This window comes from Cryptomeria japonica, chromosome 1 (genome assembly GCF_030272615.1).
Source record: "Cryptomeria japonica chromosome 1, Sugi_1.0, whole genome shotgun sequence".
Taxonomy (NCBI): Eukaryota; Viridiplantae; Streptophyta; class Pinopsida; order Cupressales; family Cupressaceae; genus Cryptomeria; species Cryptomeria japonica.
In genome coordinates, this window is record NC_081405.1 from 690,136,723 (window position 1) to 690,153,008 (window position 16,286).

Genomic DNA, 16,286 nt, shown 5'->3' on the forward strand with positions numbered 1-16,286 from the left:
AACCAACCCTATGTCAAAGTATCAAACTCTCCCCTACCATCATGCCTCTAGGTCACTCCTTGTTTTCACTTCTCCCCATTTCAATGCAATCATCCGTCGTCAACAATCATCGTTCCTCCACATGCCATGGTCAAGATGTTACCCCCCTTCCCTCCAATATGCCTCAACCTTGAGTTCTAATTTCTAACTAAATGTTAAGGTACGGTGGTGTTCAAGGTTCTGAACCAAAAAGAGCTCCTTGTCATACTTGTTTAAGACAATTATGAGTCACAAGTGACCCTCCACACCTTCCAAACATGTTTCCACACGAGAGGACACCATTTCTGATTCGATTCAAAGGGAAATAACACTTAATAAGTACAAGAAGCCATTTTTGTTTACAAAGCCCAAGATGGAGAACATTGTGCAACTTTTGATGTTCTTGAGTTCATTAAGATTACAAAGACGACATCAAGTGGGCATCACAAGAAACACAAAATTGTAGAGATCAAAGGACCAAATCCTTGCAAATATCACGTTGAAGGATGGAAACCCTTCAACTCAAAGAGCAATTTCACCCAAAGGTCACATCAAGACTTAAATGATAATATCTCTTCAAAAGCATCAAGGCAATTTGGTTTGCAAGTTGCCTTAGGAATAAGCCATTGTAATTCTTATTGTATAATGACTATCCAAACGATATTTAGATTGCTAGGGCAAACTATTGTGCTTTGTGTTGTGACTGCTACCATAGAAAAGGGTTCCAATCACATTTAGTGTAAATGAAGAGTTTAATAGTTCAATAGGAATATGTTAGGGCTTGCCATTCTAAGGTTAAATAATGAAGTCTAAAGCATAATGTTGAGTTATTAAAACTGTGTACAAATATTAACTTAATCTATAGGGGTTTTGAAATGTCTAATTAAAATTTTAAACCATTTTAAATGGACAAAATATAGTGATAATATTTGCCAAGGACATTACAACAAGCCTAGTTGTCTACATTTTGTCATTTTGCAGTAGTTGATTTTCATTGTTTTCATTATGTTGTGCATGCATATGGACATGAATTTGTATGTTGACTCATGAATTCTTAATTTAATTCTTACGTTTCATAATATGATTATACAATGAAATATAATGAATGTGTTATCATTGAATATTCAAATATTTTTATTATTAATTTTTTCCAAATTTTTAATTGTGGTCTCCTACCATCCCTCCAAAAATGGCATTAAAAAAAGTCATTCCAGAAACACATCTCTCCTTTCCCATCCTAGAAATTTAGTGGATCGTAGGTTTACATCATTGTAGTAACATTTTCTTCATAACTGAATACTTTGTACAAGTTTTGGCACTTAAAGTACTCAAAAATATCAAAATGTGCAAATCGTAAGAACATAATGAACCAGGTATTATCCTAAAGTTTTGTATACACTTCAACTAAACAATCCAGTATCAGTAACATAGTTTTAAAAAGATTGGACCAAATTATAAAATTCAAGATTTATATCAGCTGTTTAGGTCTCAGATTGTATATGAATAAAAGTGCCTTATAATCAACTAAATACCAAGAGAGATAAGAAATAACAAAAATTAAGAATGGGAAGAAAAAAAACACAGACCACATCCCGACCAAGATTTCCCAATCACAAGAAAATTACAACTTATCATGAACATCATATAAGTGTAATTAACATTGTGAACCTTGTCAATAATTCATGCTTAGTCATAAAGTTTTGAGTCTATCAATTGACACAGCTGGCTACATATGGACACGGGTCGGAAAAAGAGAATAGTATGGAATCATGGAATCTATGTAGCTGATCAACTACTTGCCTTACAGATGCACTCTAGCTGTATTAAGCTCCCTTTGAGTTTATGAATAAACACTTTTTTCAGTGGCACATTACCCTACTACCAGCTATTTCATATGTTAATTATAAATGCTTTACTTCATTAATACCTAAATTTTCTCTATTGAAGAACAATGTAAAATGTGATACAAATTGATTGATACGTGCAGAAACAATTTTACCTCATTAAAGCAAATCCCTAAATTATCATGGCAACACTCTACAACACAGCACAGCCATTAACAGCTATGAGATCAATTAGTGAAAATCTAGATGGCACTTATGCAATTCAATCAGTGAATTATGTTGCTGATGGATGTCCTCTAGTTCTATCAACAACCAATCAGCTTAACCAGTCTGCTCAGAAAGCTCATTTCTTGCTGTGTCTACCAATGTTGCAATGAACCTTGCAGAGTCGCAAGAGAAGCAATTAACCAAGGATGCATGAGCTAGAAACGGAAGCTTTCGCAATGCTCGCCCACTGAGACCCTGCTTAAGAGATCAATAAAAGCAGTTCAAAATAACTGGAATATGGAAGGCAGAATACAACTATTGAAGGAATCCAAACCAAAGCACACTCACTCCAATGCAATATAATCCTGTACAAAATAGCAATCATGAGAAGAAAGGATAATCAATCCCTAACCTCAGAAGCTTCTGCTGCCTCCAGCAATCTCTTAGATGAGCTCAATGAATTGTCAACTTGATTCAGCCCGTCTGTAGTTATACAATGCTGCAGGTTGGCATAACTTAAAAGTTGAACCTCATTGTTCTCCTAGAAAATAATAACGCCAACAGATGTAAGGACAAAGCATAATAAGAAAATTTACACCAAATTGAAACAACATGATTAAGAAATCTTTCACAATAGGATAAAACATCAAATTCTAAACATACCAGGTAACTCTATATTTTCTATGAAATGGCCGTCCATCATGAACTAGTTGTGTATGACCACAAAATCAAATTTTAAGGTACATGTTCAGTCTTGAATTTTTCTTAACACAAACCTAATTGCAGCAATCAATGCAAAATTCTTCGAATATATTACATTTACATCCACAACATATTTTGATATTCTACCAATAATTGTTCGTGAGAGCAAGTGGTTTGCATCTATTCCCAAAATAATCTAGAAAATTTTAATAGTATATTTTACAATATTCTGAAGCAGCAGAACCAAGCGTCATTCATCCTTACCAATATAAAAGCCTGCTTTCCACTGTGGGCAATAGTTTGGGACACAACATACAAGATGAGATGGATTGGGAAGCCTAACCACCAACTCAATCTTTGCATTCATTCCCAATAATTGCACAATATAAAGTATATAGCTTGAATGAGAACCTTGAGTGTGGATCATAGAGCACTTGCTAAACCAGAATGAGTATGACAAGTTGTCTGGCTCAATACATAAAGGGTCAAGTGCAAGAAACAGAACTGCTGGATTAAGCTGAGAGAAATTAATCAGCTATGAAATCTCTAAACTTGGCAGAGACAACTGAATTGGTAATTCACTTATAACATTTTGTATTCACTTATAACATTTTGTAATATAAGCTGTTTTCACCCTTGTTCAAACATCCTACATGCTACAGGTGGAGCCATTAAAACTGAAAGATTCGACATTTTCAAGCTGGCATATCTGCTACTCCAAAGCAATCAACCACCAAACAAAATGTAGATAACTGTTAAGCGCACAATTAACAATATCCATTTTATCCCACCATATTTTCCAAACCAATTGATCTTGTATCGTTGACAGGTGAGAGACCCAGAGGTGATTAAAATGTTAAAGTTTTGTTCAAGAAACAAAGTTTTACAAGCAAGCAAAGAATGTACATACTATAAACAAGGCAAAATAAGTAAAGCTACCCACGGGGAAAAAAAGGCAGCCTCAAAGAGCCGAAACCAATGCCAGACTATTAATCTTTCGCTACCCTTTTGCACAATAACTCAGTAGATATGGAATTTTCAAGGCCAATTAATTTCGGTGTTCCAAGTGGCCACATTTTGTTGCAGAAACTTTTTAACACTTCCTGAAAACAAATACTTAGATAAACAGAAATTCTTAGATTGCATCATACATTCATGATCACACCATAACAGATCAGTGGTCAATACAGCCAGAATCTCTCCTGTCTCCACTGACAAAAAATCCTTCATGTTTAAAAATATATTCGTGTGATCCAAATTAATAATTCAATTCAAAATCAATGTGACGCAAGGAACAGCATCTTTAGCTTTGATACATATTGCCTTGCAAGAAAACTTCAAAATTTGCAAAGCACATGAAAGAATGCTGTCAAATCAATTTTGAAAATATTTTCATTAATATGAAAGATGTTCAAGATGATTTAAATTCTCTGCAAATTCAGATCGGAATCAAGAAGACAACAGTCACACATGACCATCCTCAGAATTAAGACTATACTGTAGCAGAACTAGTAAAGCTACAGAAAAAAGAGAAGATGCTTTGGAGGCATAAAACATGAGCAACATAGCAAACAACAAGAGGAAAAATATCAAATCCTTACCTAAACGTTGAAAAAAAATTACAACTTACCTCAAAAAGCTCACACATGGTACTCAAGAATCTTGGAAATTTTCAAGAGCTGAAGAGTCAAGAAGCTCAGAGAAAGTAATCGAAGCAAATCAACACCCTATGATCCTAGCAGCACAAGCACCTCAAGATTGGGTACTCACCTCACATATCTAAATAAATTCACACCTAATACAACAATCATCCATCATATTATGTGTTATGCAAGGGAAAACCAAGGTTGCATGGGTACCGGGGTACTTGGAGACTGGTGCTGGTACCGGTACGACTATTTTTCCAAAATAGGAGACGTGGGTACTTGGAGATGCCAATTTATTTTAAATATAATTTAATAATTTATAGAAATTCTGAAAATATAATGACATTGAACATTAAATATAATGACATTAAATATAATATAATAATTTAGTAATGGCTGTTGCAACGTTTTATGAAATCCTTGTGACCTGCATTTGTTTTGAGTGTTTTTTTTTTTTCCATTTGTACTGCATTTTGATTATTTTGTTACCTGTGTTTTGGTTTTTCTTTAATATTTTAGGGTTTCCTTTTTTTTGTTTGGCTTGGAGATGGTGGGAGACGGGCGGATACGTTAGCGGTAAGTCTCCTCTCTATGGAGAGGTTTCCAACGAAGTTTCTGGTGTGGGATACACATCCAAGTCTCCGATACGAGTACCCAAGGGCAGGGTACAAGTACCCATGCAACTATGTGGAAAACATTATCAACTTTCCCATTGGCAAACACACATTGTGGCTGGGACTCCACATGCACTACAAGCCCAGCCCTTGGAACAGCAGATATTGTGCCTAAATTATAATGTCCCCTACCTAATTAACATAATTAATCTATTTCAATATACTAAAATTGATTGAGAGACTAATCACGAAGCCAATCATTGATATTCTAATATATTAGTTATTAACAAGTGCTTATTTATTTTCCTCATTAGATGATTAATTTCATTATTCATAGTTCTTAATATAGATATCAAACCCTACTACTACTTCAGTTTTAAGGGAGAAGGGTCTATGTATGTTACCAAAGCACGTAGAGACCAAATACAATAGGTTCCCTCAAAGTTTACAGATCCAGGCCCTTGCCTATCTTGGGTCTATACCATCAAGGCTTATGGGTCGATGATCCCCACCCTATCTTAGGACTTAACCAATTGCTTGGATTTAGACTGCCCCTCTTTGGAACATCTCATCCCCATCTTCTTAAATACTGACAGCAATAACATGATTTAGACTATAAGTATACTAACTTCTCATGTATTATGAATATATATAAAATTAAGTATGACTGTCATACATATTGCAGTCTATATTAATATTACCAAAGATGGAATACTCGCAAAGTACTCAACGAGTTTTTTTGCTCTACAAGTATTTATGACTTTAACTCACAGAGTTTTTGGGAAAAAATCATGAAAAACTCGCCGAGTCTTTGGGAAAAACTCGGCTGCATAAAAAAAAAAAGACCCAAACATGTCAAAAAATTGTCTAATTTTTTTTTTCAAGTCACTCTCACTCTCTTCATTAGAATATATACATGAAATATAACATTTAAGTCCTTTCTTATCATGATTAAGTAGCATGATTACCATTTAAATGCTTCAATATCAGCATAAGTCACATTTCAATGTCTTTTTCCTTTCTTATACTTTAAGTTATATTTCATGTATATTGGCAAGATATTTGAGGGTGGTTTCAGATCTGTAGGAGTTATAATGCAAGTTCTAGGTTTTAGAAGATCTTTTAATTTTCAGACAGTCAAATTTCAGTCATCAGTAGGCTCCTATCAGCATTCTCTTGCTCTCTCTACCTCATTCACACTTACCCCGAATTCTAGACCTATCTATCTTCCTATCACTCTTCCTCCATTCCCTCTCTCCCCCAAGATCTAGACCTATCTCTCTACCTCTCTCTCTCACCCTCAGACCCCTGCAAGGGGTGCTACACTCAACCTCATTTTGGCGAGGTGGAGGAGGCACATCGGACTCCTAGGACTAGACCCTCTAGTTCTATCTCTCCCCTATTTTTCACTAGAGCTAAGAAGAGGAAGATGTAAAATGTTTTGATGTAGTATTTACTTTTAGTTTTAGAAAAACAATTTGCTATTTCATTTTGTTTCAGTATATCAGCCACCAACTTTCCATAAGAGGATGCCATTTTGTACCCAATTTGCGTTTAAATCAATCAAATATTTCTAGACTCAGCTTGTTTCTTTTGTGTTCTCATTTATTGACTCATTGGATGCATCTCCTCATTAAATTTTGCAAAAAAAAATGCATTTCTAATTAAATTTAAGCAATTTTTTAAGTTGTCGAGTTTTTGCCGAGTACTAGCCGAGTTTTTCCCGAGTTTTTTTTCAAGCCTTGGCAAGTTTTTGCTTTTGGCAAGTAGTTCAACTATGAATATTACTATTAAAATATGCATAAGAACATTATCGGGCATCATATATTAAGCATACATATTAAGCACATCCTCATGCATACCACCGAGAGCAAGGATGTTACTGCCTGTAACTTAATAACAGTTCTGATCCGATTTGATCTGATCTAATCAATGGTGATCTCACTGGATCCTTTTCATTACTTTCCTTTATATCTCTCAATATGAGGGAGAGGTCACACCTCTTCATCATGTATGCCCTTTGGCAAGAGACGCACCCTTTCACCATTAGTACCCTTTGAAAGAGTGCAACTCTTCATTATTTCTGCCTTTTCAAAGGGACACAACTTAATTAAATTTAATTATATTCTTTTATATTTTAATTTAATTTTTTTATTTTAATTTTATTATTATGATTATTATTATAATATTATTATTAAATTATATTTCAAAGTAGGGGCATTACATAAATAGACAAATAATACTTCACGTTTTTTTAATCATGCAACAATCGAGACAGTTGAAGCTGTTGGCACACAAATGCATTCTTGTAACTATTCATCTCCCGTTACATAATGTAATAATAATGTTTTCTATCTTCACAAAAAGAAAACTTAATGAGCATTAATTTTGTTTTTCAATATCCAAAAACTCCAAAACATTGCATAGTAGTGAAAAGAACGAAAATAGCATGGAGCTTCTTCGTGTTAAAAAACCCCTAAATACATGCATTGTTAGCAAGTTGGCACATTGTGGCTGCAAAAACTTATACCACTTAATTTCCTGGCACAGATTCAAATCATCCAAAACTTGAGATAGCATTTTTTTAAATTGTCAAGGCAACACAATATTTCATATATACGAGTTATCTTGCAAGGGAGCCTTCTCTTAAGCAAAGACCAGTCTTCCTTTGTACTCCCTATCGAGTATCTATGCTGCAGATCAATTAAAAGAAGCTTGTCATGCCTAAAATGTGTAAACAAGTAAAACCCCATTTCAACTCCCAAAATCTTCCTCATGAGTTGCTTGGTGAAGCTTGTCATGCCTGAAATGTGTGCACAAGCAAAACCCCATTTCAACTCCCAAAATCTTCCTCATGAGTTGCGTGGTGCTTTGCAACATGCTGGCAATGAAGATGCACCTCCACATCCCCACACACTTTATTCTCAAGCATTTCAATCTTACACACCCCCCCCCCCCCCCCAACAGTTTCTAGAACAGCGACGGTAGAGGATGGTGAGACGTTTTTCTGATATGGGGGTACATTTGGGCCATTTTTAAAGGACAAGGGATGGCTATTAAAAAAGAGGGATTTTTTTTAAAATACAAAGAAGTTTCAAATATTCATATCATAACATTGATAAAGCACTCATCATAGACGTTATAGAATCTTAATACATAGCATTAGTCTAAAATTGAGATTTCGCATGAGAAATGACAAACAAATTAACAAGATTTAAATGCTTCCATTGTCAATGTGCATACATCATACATAAGAATTATAACAAAATTCCTAAAGGCTGCAAGTTTCAACTATAAAATCACAAAAAATAGAGAAAATACATGGCTATCCCTAATTTAAATCAACAAATCCAAATGGTGAATCTATATCAAAATCAGAGCTTGGGTCTGAGTCACTGTCAGTATAAAGGTTTGCCTCAGCCAATGGAACCCCAAACAATCCCTCATGTGTCTCCTCCTTATCAATCTGTGTAGTGCCTTCAGGATCAACATCCCAATGTAAGGCTAGAGTTTGACGATACTTAGGAGTTTGTCAATCCTGTCACCGCAATCTTCACCCAATCAATCTTGCCAATGTCCTTCAAGGTATTGTTCAATGCATGAGCACAACATGGGATCAAAAAATGTGCTTATAAACACCCTCCACCATCAAGCCAGCTGACTTACACACACGACTTGGATTGGTCACTACATGTACAGCATTAGAGGCTCCAACCTCTTCTATCACATCTTTCAAAATTTGAAATTGAAAGTTTGCATCTTCCTTTTCCCCAAACAACAATAGCTCTAATAGAATAAGAGCTAGCTGAACTTGTGACGATAATATCGATGAGTGGCCGATGTTTGATATTGGTCCACCAATCCATGATGATGGAGCATCCATCCCTTACCCAAAGTTTATCTTATATCTTCCATCAAAACACTCACCTATCTTTGAACATTTGTTTAAAAAATGGTGTCAACGTGCCACATAAAATAGTATGGCATGAGCATAAAAAGCAATAGAGAAATTAGCCACATCTTGCAATTGTGTGTTAAACATAGCTGCAACAATAGTAGTTGGCTTCTTTCCTCTCGTAGAAGTAGAAGTAGAACACTCTCCCCCATGAAATCCAACATCCACAGATCTTGTAGACAATGACACACTAGGCTGCAAAATCTCCAATGGAATTCCTTGCTTTCGTGCCTCCCCCTCCATATGCAATCTAGTTGCCTCAATCTTCTCAACCAGAGTTATAGCTTCACAACCTCTCACACCTTTGCCACCTATCCACAAAAGATGACAATAAACTCTCGTATATTTGCCCCTATATTCTTTTTTATCACAAATGGCAAAGCCATTATCTACTCCCCCCTGATTTATTTTTCTTATCCTCATCAACTCGTGATGCAAATTGTCACAGACGTTTCTTGGGGCTGAATGGGCCTTTTGCATAGATCATGAGGAGTTGGGAAGGACATTCAAATGGGTTTTCACCTATTGGCCCTACTATGCTCCCACTCCCTGAAGAGCCCCCAATGGCTGCCATTATTCTATGAGTTCTACTTCTAAGTCTACTTTTTTCTTACATTTGAATCTCAACCTCCTCTCTATCACACTCTCACTACTGCTCATGATTTTTATTGGTTAAGAATTTCAAAGAGATTTGCAAGTTCAAATAAAAGAAAATTAAACTCACAACGCACTTCCTATGTGTTAAAAATTTTGGAAAAAAAGGTGAAAAAAAATGCAAAACAAATTGGAAAAAACTCAAGTAAGATGAAGAACTTACCTCTAATGTAGTGGATTTGATGCCCTAGTCTCTCCTTTCAACTAATGTTCTCTCCTCTTTCAGTTACTACTCTTCTATTGCTGCTCTTCAACACAAGATTGCAAATGTCAAAATGAGAATGTTTTTTTTGTTTCTTTTAGGTTGTTTTGATAAGTGAAATAGTCTAATTAATCATAGTTTTTAAGCTAGCTATTGGACATAATATAATGTTATATACTCGGTGTACATAGCCATTTATTGTTTATGCTAATGATGCAGTAACACCACAACTACCGACATAACTTCTCCATACACTAATAAAAATAAGCATACACAAATTGAAGTGTGTGGCACACAAATATCTCAAGCTCCATGCATTCATTTTTCTAACATCTTGTATAAAAGAAAGAGCACTCTAGGAAGGATATGATGATTCAGAGCAAGGAAGCCCTAGGAGAGGGCATGCTGATGCAATACATTGGAAGGTGAAAGGTCATCCATTGGGATAATTGAACAGTCATTAAGGAGTTATGGAGCAGCCAAGAAGCTAAGGATTTGAGTGACTATAGGTTAGGTGCCCATGTTGGAGCCATTTGATGAAAATTAATATTTTATTATATCTCTTGGTTGTCCATCTTTCTAGGTGTGGGTTTTTGCAAGTGGTTTTCTGCCTCTTATTTCAGGTTACCACTATGGTTTTCGCTCTCTTAATTTGCTATAATTTGGAGTCATGCCATAATAGTTTTGATATGATCCATTTGCATGCATCCAGGTGCTGTCAAGTTTGATTAGAGAAGTGAAGTGTATTATTATAGAGATCTCTCCTTTGAAGATTAATAATATACTTGTCTCTTTCTCTGGTGGAGTTTATTTTCAAAAGGGTTTCTCCACATAAATCCGGTGTCTCATTCGGTTGCTGATTGTTATGTTGTTGAATGTTGCAATCACATGTTTACTTCAGATTTGGTAATCAAATTTCAAATTTCCAATAACAATAAGAAATTAATATTGCAAGTTTTTTTCACCTTGAATTCAACAAGGTAGGCAAAGACAATGCACATCCAAAAATGCTTTAAATAATGAGTTTTTATACTCAAACATTAAAGTTTTTATACTTCTGTAAAGGATTTCATGCTATTGTGATTGTGACAACTCAGGCTTCTATATTAAATTTGATGAGATAATGCATAGGTATTTAAGTCTGTCAAATTATCTTGTCAGTATCGAATTTTGTGTTTGTGGGATTAATGATGCTTTGTAACTTTTTCTTCATCTAACCTTAGCATCATTAATTAGAAATCTCTTACTATCCATCAGTTTTGTAGTTACAACCAAATAGTAGTTGGTTGGCAGTTACAGCCAAACTGTTAACAACAATAATTAACAAATCCTTCATTGCTGAAGAGTCCTTTTTAGATTGCAGTCATAAATAGAAATAAAGTTTGCAAATCATTTTGAAGACAGTTAGCAGCGGTTCTAACTGCATTAACCAATATTGAACTGATCAAACATTCTTCCCACTGTCTTCATTAAAACATGCACTTCGCAGAGCAGAATGATGCAGATAATCAACAGAACATATTGAAGGTTTTAAAGAGATCACCCCAATGAAATGTACAGATCAGTCAACAATATGAAGCAGATTGTTTCTCATACACTCCATTTTATGGCACTAATTATGTATGCTCTACATGAGCATGAAAGAAATCACTGATAAAACAAATCTTAAACCAATACAACTTTGGAATCTACAATCTGATGAATGGAAACTGTGTACGAATCTATAGATACTTCTATTTGATCTGTATCTTTTTGATATCAATGACAAGTTTGCCAACAGGTACCTCACCAGATCATCCTCAAGTCCTGGTCAAACTTGCTACTCTTCCATAAATGGATCCTCTTCTTCTCTTTGTAAAAATGTGGCTCCAAATGCCTTGGTGTATGGATTGATTGAAACTTCATCATTGGCTGAGTGGCTTCTTTCACCACCATTTGCATTAGACCTAGCACTCCGTTGCTGATTCAGTCCTCTCAAAGTCCTCACAATCTCTACCATAGACTCCCTCATGGTGAACTGAAATTCTCTATAGCCAGCTCACTATTTTTATTAGAGTAGATGGAAACTCTTTTGTCCCTCCTTGGGCACGGGCTAAGTCACCAGGTCCGAGTTTGAGTTTGAATTCGCCAACTATAAAATTCGGATGAAATGCAATACGAGAAAAAAATAGGAAAAAAAAAAATTGTTATTAAATTCGCTTATATATAACTTTGTTTTTCTAGAAAAATATAAATTATCAGAATTAATAATATTAAATTTGTTTAATTTAATTTAAATAGTTAATTTACATTTATTAAATTTTATATGTTAATATTTAAAAAAACTAAATTAAATATTCTAAAATATTAAATTTTGAATATATTAAAATAAAATTATATTATACTAAATATATAATATATTTAATAATGTCCTCTTGCGAACTTTGAAGAGTTTATTTGAGGGCAACAAATAAAATTTGTTTTCAACGAATAAAGGCAACTATAATGAATTTATTGAAAAGCAGCGGCAGCAACCTTTCCCGACACGGCTGTCCACAAAACCTACCGGTGGCAGCCTTTCCAGCATTGTGTTTGCTTGCAGCCTCCAGAGAACTTCAACGGCGGCCCTCATTCCTCCAAACGGCACCTATCAAGAGGTCATTCATCAATGGAAAAAAACGTTTGCCATTTCTCCTACAAATTTAAGGCAAAATTCGAAAAATTTCATATGCTTTTTATAAGTTTGTCATATTTCGAATCTAAAGCCGAAAATTCGGCAAATGCAGTGACATAGGGCGTGAGTATCCCTGTATCCAAAAACAAATATGTATCCAATACGGCTTGGATACACATTGGATACTGTTGACGTGTTTTTACGACTATGTCGAACACAGAATAAAGTTGCCTAACGGTCACTTCACTCTCTCTTGATCAAAGTGCAATTGCATGCTAAGATTGCAAGAAGTTCAAACAATCGACTCCAAGGTTCCTTTATGCTACGGACATGACTCAGTTGGCTGATGTGATTGTTGGTAATCCAAGGGGCCTTACGTTTGCATCATTCTTTCACTTCTTTGTTGTGGCTGGAACTCCATCATCGGATATGGCAAATTTGTGATGCTTCTGCTTCGAACGAACTAAAATGAACTGAAAGTAAAAGGGAAAGGGTTTAGAAGGATCTAAATCTACTCCTAAGGGTAGTGATAACAATGAATAGTGCTCTGGTGGACAAATTCCAAATAAACCAAGCTCTGCTTCGCCAAGATCAACTACAACTCCGCAAGAACCGGTGCAATCTTCTAGGGATGCCAGAGGATTTTCAAATCGAGAAAGTACATTTGAATACCCAAAAACGGCACAATCCAAACGACCATCCACAATCAAACTTAGCACAAATTTAGGGGGTTCAGGCTAGCTTTACACTGCAACTTACAATCAGCAAGATGCAAAAAGTATGAACCATTGAAATTCATCAAACACCATTACATTCTCCATTGAAATCAAAGCACAATGCAAGTCTTGAAAAAATTACTTAAATGGACACCATCAGAGAACAATGTTTCACTATTATTTTCTCAAAAAACTTATCGCAACAATTTCATACAAAGCTCCCTCATGTTACAAATGAGGGGGGGTCACCCCTTTATATAGGCTTCAAGCCCTGGCTACATGCAAAACCCTAATTAGTGTTTCACCCTAGAAGATTCCCCACTCAAGATGCAACAAGGTGGGAATCTCCAATAAATACCCCATAAAGCCCATATACAATTAATTACAATCCTTCCAAAAATGGCACCCATAAAGTGTTAATTAACCATTACATTCAAAAAGTGCCCACTATGCAATGAATGTACCCTCATGCAAAAATCGCCCATGATGTCATAAATACACAATCATCTCTTGAACGTGACGACTGCATGCAGAAGGACTCTGCCATAATGCCACAAATCTGACAGCTACATGCAAAGAGATGCTTCATTAATTCAGCGCGCGTTGACTCGACTGCCACTTGACGAGAAAACCTTGGAGAGAGAAAACATCAAGACAGAAGAATTTGATCCATGAATAATTTGCTTGAAGTTTCTCGAACTTTCCTTGCTCAAGAGGAGATTTTTAATGATTTTCCATCGTCTCCTATTTTTTAGGACTTTCCTAAAATTTAGGACTCGAGTCCAAGAGAGAGAGAATTATCTCATGAGTCCAAACCTACAAACATTTCCGGATTCCGACGAGATTTGGTGTCTAAAAATAGAATTTTTTTTCATAATTTCTACTAAGGGGATTTCTGCATTCCCATTCTTCCTTGACCCTCGAAATTTTCCTTTGCCTTGGAAATTTCCTTAGTTTTCTGGCTTGAGCATGGAATTCCCTATGCCTTGGAATTTCATCATTTCCTTGATTCTCCTTGACTTAGCCATTTCAACACTCTTCCCTTGGATTTTCATGCCTTGGAGAATTTTTCAAGTTTTCAAGCTTAAGCATGGAATTCATTTTGCACGGTGGAATTCATCATTTCATCCTTGGCTTAGCCATTTTAATGCCTTTCCTTGACCAGGGCATTGATTCTTCCCTGCCATGGAATTTCAAACTTTCTCCATTTTTCCATGCCCTGTGTGTTTTGGTGCCCTCCTTCATTGCTAGGTGTTATTCTTCATTGAGGGAAAAATTCACGATTTTTAACATTTTCCTTCATCCCCTCCATTTGGCGCCCTACTATTCCCTAGGGCGTTATTTCCCTTTGGGCAAGGAATTCAATGAATTCCAAATTTTCCCTGCTGACTCCATTTTGGCGCCCTCCACAGTAGTAGGGTGGAATTTGACTGAGGTGAAGGAATTCACAATTTTTCAAACTTTCCATGTTGACTTCATTCTAGCGCCCTCACCTGGCCTTGGGCAGATTTTGACCATGAAGGAGGAATTTCACACTTTGGAGTTCTTCCTTGACTCCCTTTCTTGGCACCCTTTCCTGTGCATGGGCAGATTTTTCACGAAGGCATGGAATTCATGATTTTGGTTTTCTCCATGGCATGGGCACTTTGGCACCCTTCCTTCTTCTTGGGCGCTATTCCACCTGGGAGAGGGAAGTCACAACTTCCTCCCTTCTCCACGATACTTCACTTTCAGCGCCCTACCTAAGTGTTGGGCGGAATTTTGCCTTGGTGGGGGATTCATGCATTTTTCATCTTTCCTTGATCACCTTCCTTTAGCGCCCTCCTTTCTCATAGGGCATAATCTCACCTAAGTCATGGAATTCAACATTTTATCCTGCATTCCATGGCAGGGTGGTTTTGGCCCCTTGGTACCTTCTAGGGCGGAATTCTTGCTTATGGAGAAATTTCACTGAATGTTGAATCCATAGTTGAACTACTCACGACTCGGCTTGACTCGCCAAGCCCCTGAGAGAAAAACTCGGCGAAAAACTCGGCAACGTAAAAACACGCTTAATTTTAATAAAAAATGCATTTTTTTTGCAAAATTTAATGAGAAGATGCATCCAATGAGTCAATAAATGATAACACAAAAGAAACAAGCTGATTCTAGATATATTTAAATGCAAATTGTCTACAAAATCGCATCCTCATGAGAAATGCTGATGGCTGGAAGCAACATAGTAAATAGTTTTTGTAAAACCAAAAGTAAATACAACTTCCTCTTCCCAGCTCTAGCTAAAACTAGTTTCAAACTTTCATCATATTTGAAATTTCATCATTCATACTCATAGTTTCAAACTTTCAACTCAAAAATGTATAATACCAAGATTTCTTCAATGCTAATTATGTTGTTATATGGAGCCTAATCAGACTCGGAGGTTAAATTTTCCCTACTTCCATCAGCGCAGTTTCCCCCCATATTTTTTGACGGGGGTTTGGGGGCAGCACCCTGTTGTGATGTATTCACACATAGCCCCATTGCAAATGGGGACCCCTACTTTTGTTGCTTTCTGGGGTTTGTTTTCTAGGTCTTTTAGGGTTTTGCCTGTTAGCCTTTGCATGATGAGTGTTGCCAGAGGGATCAATGGATAGCAGGCTCTGCTCGAGCTAAGATGAGTCAGTAGATGGGTTTCTTTCTAGGTCTTCTTTAAGCTTGGTTTTGTTGGTGGTGTCTAGTTTGAGTTCGAGGAAGTCAATGAGTGGTTGAGCAAATTTGGCTAAGACAAGGAAGGAATGAATCAAGGATCTAGCCTAGAACAAAGTCAAGCCAGTTTGAAGGTGAATCAAGCCAAGAATGTAAATTTCGCTCCTGACCCTTCCAAAGGGTCCAGAGCGAAATCCATATTTCCTCTATTTTGCTTCTTAGCTTGACCAAGTTAGGAACTTCTAAGGCATGGTTTGGAAGGTTTTGATACATATTTGCCTTAAAGAGGAATTTTTGGACCTCAAGATGATGAAAGCTAGCCTCAAATGAGGATTTCGCTCCTGACCCTTCCAAAGGGTCCAGAGCGAAATCCTCCCTTTTTGCCTTCCT

The 16,286-nt window shown here is 36.2% G+C and overlaps 1 protein-coding gene across 3 annotated transcripts in view; it reads right to left on the reverse strand.

The window, feature by feature from the left end:
• Positions 1 to 1,687: 1,687 nt before the first annotated feature.
• Positions 1,688 to 16,286, reverse strand: part of LOC131063799 (pachytene checkpoint protein 2 homolog) — an 85,995-nt gene continuing 71,396 nt past the window's right edge. For 2 of the 3 annotated variants that reach the window (XM_059221484.1, XM_057997740.2), the window contains 2 exons: positions 2,482 to 2,610; positions 1,688 to 2,324 (listed from right to left, as the gene is read on the reverse strand). In XM_059221484.1, the coding sequence (XP_059077467.1) occupies positions 2,184 to 2,324; positions 2,482 to 2,610 (270 nt within the window). In that variant the 3' untranslated portion in view covers positions 1,688 to 2,183. Of the gene's footprint in view, positions 2,325 to 2,480; positions 2,611 to 9,803; positions 9,884 to 16,286 lie in introns of those variants that run through there. The other variant, XR_009111144.2, reaches the window with a different exon arrangement.